General features: G+C 42.6%; 1 protein-coding gene across 1 annotated transcript; it reads left to right on the top strand.

The window, feature by feature from the left end:
• The first annotated feature begins 788 nt into the window (after positions 1 to 788).
• Positions 789 to 5,210, top strand: LOC120552642. Its single transcript, XM_039790826.1, has 2 exons — positions 789 to 975; positions 3,620 to 5,210. Exon 2 carries the CDS (start codon positions 3,664 to 3,666, stop codon positions 4,921 to 4,923), a length of 1,260 nt encoding a protein of 419 aa, XP_039646760.1. The 5' UTR covers positions 789 to 975; positions 3,620 to 3,663; the 3' UTR covers positions 4,924 to 5,210.
• The last annotated feature ends 2,746 nt before the right edge of the window (positions 5,211 to 7,956 follow it).

Below are 7,956 nucleotides of genomic sequence, written 5' to 3'. Positions count from 1 at the left end.
AACAACAACAACAACAAACACAAAAGGATGCTCCTGTTGAACGAGGGTAGTTGAAAATCCAAAAACAGCTAAAATCATACTCCTGCTTTTTGAAATGTATTTGTATTAATGCATCATACTCGTGCTTTTTGAAATGTATTTGTATTAATCCAAAAAACAGCCCTAACCCTGACCCCGCAGTCGTGTAGAGGAAGTGTCTGCAAGAGGCTTCAGATGCATGAATTGCTGTCTGTCTGAACCTGCACAGCTAGAAAGAGGAAGTGCTGCTGGGGCCCTGTATACATGCACTTGGGGGCTAGGCTCTGGGTGCACAGAGGGAAGGAAAAGGTTACTGCATTGACCTAGTGATGAACTGAGCCGTTAGATTGTATGTTAGATAGCAAAATGCATATGCATATAGGAAATATTGTCATATGAGATGTTTCTACGTATATCCAACCTGATGCTTGCTTTAAGACTGTATTACCATGTAAGGTGAAACAAAGGTGGAAAAACACACCTCGCTGTGATGGGGGGTTGAACCCCAAGAAATGTTCATATAAAAATGGGTGCTGAGCCAAAAACTGGCTCTCTTGGGCTGATCTTCTGCTCTCTCGACCTGAACCCTTGCTGTAGGGACATCCTGTGTCTTGGAGCCTTTTTGAGTGATTGAACTTAGTTCATTTTTCCTTTTATTCTTTTTTTTTTGATTATTTGTTTTTTCTTGTTAACTTTTTGCTTTTTCAAAAAATAAAACCACCTGTGTTCGTCTTGAACAAGGTGAAAAAAAGTATTTTTTTGCCGTTTTAGAAAACTTTTTTCTCCTTTTTCTCCACTTTACCCGTGTGAGCGGGGACCCCCCCGAAAGGGGAAGTGGTGGCCTCCTCTTTAACCGTGCGGTTTGCAGCGACCCCGGGGACCGACCTGACAAGCAGACCTTTGATCCTCCAGCTGAGCGGAAACCTCTGTGACCGAGGCAGAAGTGGCTGTCTGAGTGTGAGTAATCAATTGTAATTCTTTGGTTGTAAAGATCTTCTGTGTGCTGTGTATTTCACATACGGGGGACGTCTAGGTTGTCAATCAAAAGCCTCTTGTCTCGTCATCGGGTTTCCACTGTAGCGAGAACCTGTGAATGCGGGGGTGTGTGTGTCTCTTTAAAAATAATCTAAAAACCATAGGGAAGTATCTGAACTAATTCCTTTGAACCTGTTTATAATTTATAATATTATAACTTATAATATCCAAATCAATAATGTTTCAATACCTACAGTATTAACTATAGGGAAGTATCTGAAACAACTCCTTTAATATAGGCTTAACCATCCGCCCCGCTGACAGCATCTGTAATGGCTGTACGGCTGAAGAGGGCTTAGAGGGCGAGGGTTATCGGGGGGGGAGAAAGGGAGTTGGCTTTAACCCTTGTGTGGTCCTTCGGGTCCCAGTGACCCGAAGGACCACACAAGGATTATGTACTTCCCTTTACTTTGTTGAGAATTGCTCTAAACCCTGTTTGTGTAAAGTAAGTAAGTAAAGTTTATTTCTAGAACACATTTAAACACAGTTTAAGCTGACCAAAATGCTGTACAAACAAGAACTAAGGTGCTGTATTAACCCTTGTTTAGAGAGCATTTCTCAACAAAGTAAACGGAAGTACATAATCCTTGTGTTGTCCTTCGGGTCACTGGGACCCGAAGGACAACACAAGGGTTAAAAGAAAAAGTGATATTATGCCTCGATAACTGTCACATTCAGAGGAAGAGGGGACAGAAAGAGCCCTAGGTGATCCTCACTTAAACCCAGCTTCAGGGCTTTCCTATAGCACGGTTAAAACCGGCAACGGTTCAATAAAATATTTCCATGGAGATATTGAGAAGTGTAATCCATTTCCTGGACAAATGAGATTGACCTCGTGGTTTAACCCAGCTAAACCGGTAGCAGCTGCGTTAAAACGGAGGTTCCCCAAAACATGTGACTGGGAACCTCCCGAACTATTACCAGACGGGACAACAGTTCAACAAACAATTAGGGACGGTGGAAGTTATGGTGAAATAATCCACTGTTGCTACAGTGATAAAAATAGCCCAGATAGGCTGACATCCGCGTTCTATGATGAAAATGATGAGAAATACTTATATAGAATAATGCAAGAAGGAGCATTGGTAGCCAAACACACAGGCAGGGTAATAACCCTGTTCGGTGATGGGATCTACCAATACTCACAAAAGGATAGTATACGCGCACTAGTTAAACTGCTACAGAACCACAAAAGTTGTGAAAGGGTGATATGTTGCCCGGAAATGGTCATGAGGGAAATCGAGAAGGCTCTGGTCTGCCCGGAGCCGCTCTACCCGGACCCGTTTCTGCGGCCAACTCGAAACATTCACACGCCTTGTGCAGATGTAGTAGTGCAAATACCAATTAAAATCAGGGGGATTGGTATGTCTAGCCACCTAGTAGAGGGACCGAGAGATACCTCTCTAGGAGCACAAAATAGCAAACAGGCAGAAAGAAGCCACTCAGCAACCCCTGGAAATGTGCCAAGTTCCTCTATAGGATTCCTGGCTGCAGAGAACCAAGGGGATGCAAGATATGCAGACTCAGATACAGGCATCAGGCAAAAAACAGTGGTGCAAACAATTAAAGGGGGATCCCTATATATATATATTTAATCCCTATCTTTTTTTTCATAAATCACTTAAACAACTTCTAAATTGCTCAAAACTACGAAACATTTAATCATTTTCTGGATTTTAACCCTTTAAATGCCAGTTTTAAATCTTTGAAGTAACAATTATTTATGAAAAACCCAACTAAACATTAATTATTTTCCATAAAATAAATCATAGGGGAATGGGGCTTTGGTGGTGATTAGAGGCTTAGATATGTCAATGATAAGCAACAATGATTGAGCTTAGATATGATGATAAGCAGTTTTTTATGTAGTTCCAGATAGCTCTTTCGGGCAAAAATGGCCCCATTGACTTCCATTATAACCACATGTTTTGATCATCACTGCCTTTACAGTATAAAACCATGCATTCTGTAATGTCAGCATTTCATTTGGACGAAAACTAGTCATATTTGACATTTTTACAGTATTTCACCAGATTCAACCATTTTGCCCTTGTAGGCCGATGCATGAAATTATAGTTTCCAAATGAAATGCTGACATTACAGGATGCATGGTTTTATACTGTAAAGGCAGTGAGATCAAAACATGTGGTTATAATGGAAGTCAATGGGGCCATTTTTGCCTCGAAGGTGTCCAGAGGGAGTATCTGGAACTACATAAAAAATACTAATGCAATCAAAAAAAAGCAGAAAAAAATATTGATATATGATGATTTAATTGATATATGATGATAATAGTTTTTGTGTGCGTGGACATTTTTGCCACGAATGTGTCCAAAGGGTACAAAATGAATCATTTAAGTATAAAAGACATGTAAGAGTAAAAAACACTGGATTTAAAAAATTTGGCTGAAAAGAAAGGTTCCTACAAAATTTCATGCCATAAGCAGTAACACAGCAAAAATGATCACAAAATGAAAAAAAAACTTGAGGGTATGAGTGTTAAGTTGGAGATTAAACTCCACACACCTGCAGAACAATACACCAACAAACCCTCATCAACAAACAGGAAACACAGCTCCACCACTGCATGCTGCTACTGGTAACCTGGTGATGCTGACTGCTGCTAAGGAGATGGCTACTGGTAACCTGGTGATGCTGACTGCTGCTGAGGAGATGGCTACTGGTAACCTGGTGATGCTGACTGCTGCCGAGGAGATGGCTACTGGTAACCTGGTGATGCTGACTGCTGCTGAGGAGATGGCTACTGGTAACCTGGTGATGCTGACTGCTGCTGAGGAGATGGCTACTGGTAACCTGGTGATGCTGACTGCTGCCGAGGAGATGGCTACTGGTAACCTGGTGATGCTGACTGCTGCTGAGGAGATGGCTACTGGTAACCTGGTGATGCCGACTGCTGCTAAGGAGATGGCTACTGGTAACCTGGTGATGCCGACTGCTGCTAAGGAGATGGCTACTGGTAACCTGGTGATGCTGACTGCTGCTAAGGAGATGGCTACTGGTAACCTGGTGATGCCGACTGCTGCTAAGGAGATGGCTACTGGTAACCTGGTGATGCCGACTGCTGCTGAGGAGATGGCTACTGGTAACCTGGTGATGCTGACTGCTGCTGAGGAGATGGCTACTGGTAACCTGGTGATGCTGACTGCTGCTGAGGAGATGGCTACTGGTAACCTGGTGATGCTGACTCCTGCTAAGGAGATGGCTACTGGTAACCTGGTGATGCTGACTGCTGCTGAGGAGATGGCTACTGGTAACCTGGTGATGCTGACTGCTGCTGTGGAGATGGCTACTGGTAACCTGGTGATGCTGACTGCTGCCGAGGTGACGTCTTTTAGTGCTGAGGATCCTGAGGCCAGCGTGTTGGCCGATACGAGTCACAAAAAAAGAAAGCGCGAACATGTTCGTGTTCACTTTGCAATGCCAGACAGGGAGACCAGAGGTACTCAGACTGATCCTGTCTTAATCTCTGCATACCCGGGGCCCCAGGACTCAGATGGGCCCTTTTTTAAGATTTTTCGGTGTGTGTTAGTGAATGGACGATTGAAGAGAACAAAGATCCATCCTCAATCCACTGGAAATCCAGGCGTGTGGAAACTATTCACACACGTCAGGCCTGGGTATTTTCGAAACCCATGGATGGTGGCTCCGACCCAGGAGAATAAGACGTCCTATGTTGAAGGGGCCACGCTCCTGAAATCTGTGGAAGCTGTTTCTTTTGATAATGACGCAGGCTATATCCCTGTGCGGAAAGACTGGTATGCATCTCCCGAGACCAACAAGCGGTTCCTGGTGTTATCAGACTGTGGTGGGGTCATACTGGCAATCATCCTGGATAGAAATACGCTCTGAACATTGCATTATTTTGTATTTTTGTATTTTCATTGGAGGATGTTGAACGAGGGTAGTTGAAAATCCAAAAAAAAGCTAAAATCATACTCCTGCTTTTTGAAATGTATTTGTATTAATCCAAAAAACAGCCCAAACTATACTTCTGCTTTTGACATGTACTAGCTCCAGAACAGTTGAGACTGTGCTTCTGCTTGTGACATGAGTTTAACCCAAAAACAGCTAAAATATATTTCTGCTCGTGAAACTATAATGCTGCTTTTGATTTTGGTTTGTGAGTGTTAATGTGCCTTTAAACTATATGATTGCTTAAAAATATAATCATGCTAAGCGTTGTGTTACTGATATTACTATAAACCTGCTTAGAGACATTTTAGTGTGAGTTACTGTGTGAAGCTGCCTGTCTGACCCAACAGTCGTGAAGAGGAAGTGTCTGCAAGAGGCTTCAGATGCATGAATTGCTTTGTGTAACTGTCTGTCTGAACCTGCACAGCTGGAAAGAGGAAGTGCTGCTGGGGCCCTGTATACATGCACTTGGGGGCTAGGCTCTGGGTGCACAGAGGGAAGGAAAAGGTTACTGCATTGACCTAGTGATGAACTTAGATTGTATGTTAGATAGAAAAATGCATATGCATATAGGAAATATCGTCATATGAGATGTTTCTACGTATATATCCAACCTGATGCTTGCTTTAAGATTGTATTACCATGTAAGGTGAAAACAAAGGTGATAAAACACACCTCGCTGTGATGGGGGGTTGAACCCCAAGAAATGTTCATATAAAAATGGGTGCTGAGCCAAAAACTGGCTCTCTCGGGCTGATCTTCTGCTCTCTCGACCTGAACCCTTGCTGTAGGGACATCCTGTGTCTTGGAGCCTTTTTGAGTGATTGAACTTAGTTCATTTTTCCTTTTATTCTTTTTTTTTTGCTTATTTGTTTTTTCTTGTTAACTTTCTGCTTTTAAAAAAAATAAAACCATCTGTGTTCGTCTTGAACAAGGTGACCCAAAAAGCCTTGTGAGTCTTTTTTTGCCGTTTTAGAAGACTTTTTTCCCTTTTCTCCTTTTTCTCCACTTTACCCGAGTTGGTTTTAAAAGAAAAAGTGATATTATGCCTCGATAACTGTCACATCGCTCCACACTCCAATATTTTAAAGTAGTAGTAATGTTTCGAGGTCAGTCACATACCAACAACACATTATCCACATAATCTAGACCAGTGGTTTCAACCTTTTTTGAGCCACGGCACATTGTTTACATTAAAAAGATCCTGCGGCAAACCACCAACCAAAAATGTTTAAAAATGACACATTGTACCGAAATAAGATCAGAATCTGCATTTTTCCTTTTAAAAAATGTATCCATCGCTGTTACAGGCTTACATCGATGATCTCGGCCCTACTGTTTACATCCTGGCACCGCCACCAGCTGGCAGGAGTTCTATTGTCTTAAATCAACAACGTCATTATTGCGCTATACTGCCTCCTACTGACACAGAATGGTATTTCATTTCTCTACCAGTCATCACACACACACACACACACACACACACACACACACACACACACACACACACACACACACACACACACACACACACACACACACACACACACACACACAAACATACAGGCTCACACATACACACACACACACACACACACACACACACACACACACACACTCACATACACACAAACACAAACATACAGGCTCACACACACACAAATTCCTGTATGGGCTGAAGAGTGAGGACCGGGTATAATTGCTATTGAAGTAGGACCACCATTTCTGCTACACTTACAGACAAAGTAATGCTATATTTAAACACTAGATGTCTCCCTGACTCAGTTTTCCACCTCAGCTTGTTTTTAAAACAAAGTATAAGAACCGTCATTGTACCATTGAAGTGAGGACCATTTCTAGGGGGCGCTATTGGGTTCAGTTCTGGCTAGACTATTTTAACTACCTTCTTTCTTTTGCTTGCCGTTATTCACATACACACATACAGAGAGTCAAACACACAGAGAGACACACACACACACACGCGCACAGAGACACAGACACACACACACACAGACACACACACACACACACAGAGACACACACACACACACACACACACACACACACACACACACACACACACACACACACACACACACACACACAGGCTCACACACACAGACAGACAGGCTCAAACACACTCACTCACTCACTCACTCACTCACTCACACACAGATGCACAACAATGGCAAATTATTTGCAGTAATTCAATAAAAAAAATAATTAGAAAATCCGATGAGACTGAACGCATTTTCTTTGAGTCGATATTCATGAAATTCTATCGAATTTTACTGTTTCCATGATGGAACTTTTCATTCGATATATCACTTAAGAGACACAGGTATCACTTAATTCAGATAAAACGTGTGGAAGGAAAGCTAGCTGGTGTGTGGTCAACCATTCCACAGCTGTGTTGTGTTCAGTAACTGGTTAGGGTTCACTGGACAAGCATGGAGAACACTGTCTGTACCCTTCACTATCAAGAGCTCTGAAGTTATTCACATTTTTACTAAAAGTAAGTCAGTCTGTGGATTCATGTTCAACATTTAATGATGATGAAATGACACAGAGACAAACTCTAAAACGTGTAATACTGTCGGCACGGCGCCTCTCTGATGATCACCTGATGGCACACAGGTGATTACATCGTCAACAGCTGATTACATCATCAACAGGTGATTACATCATCAACAGGTGACCTTAGGATGAGTCATCGGCCGTCTGACGGGCTCGGGACTCAGGGAGGCTCCTGGTTCACAACATCTCGCTCTCCTAAAATCTGTTAGAATGCTGATCACACACACACACACACACACACACACACACACACACACACACACACACACACACACACACACACACACACAGACACACACAGACACCAAGCCTGCCACGTTTTATAACAATGTTCATTCCAGTCTCCTGCAGCTTGTTACGGGACCTAGAACTCCCCACTGAAACATGAACACA

The sequence above is a fragment of the Perca fluviatilis genome, chromosome 22, assembly GCF_010015445.1.
Source record: "Perca fluviatilis chromosome 22, GENO_Pfluv_1.0, whole genome shotgun sequence".
Lineage (NCBI taxonomy): Eukaryota > Metazoa > Chordata > Actinopteri > Perciformes > Percidae > Perca > Perca fluviatilis.
This window is presented reverse-complemented; position numbering and strand designations above follow the sequence as displayed.

Excerpts from the sequence above, each read along its gene's own strand:
- LOC120552642 (XM_039790826.1), top strand. The coding sequence starts at position 3,664 with ATGCTGACTGCTGCTAAGGAGATGGCTACTGGTAACCTGGTGATGCTG.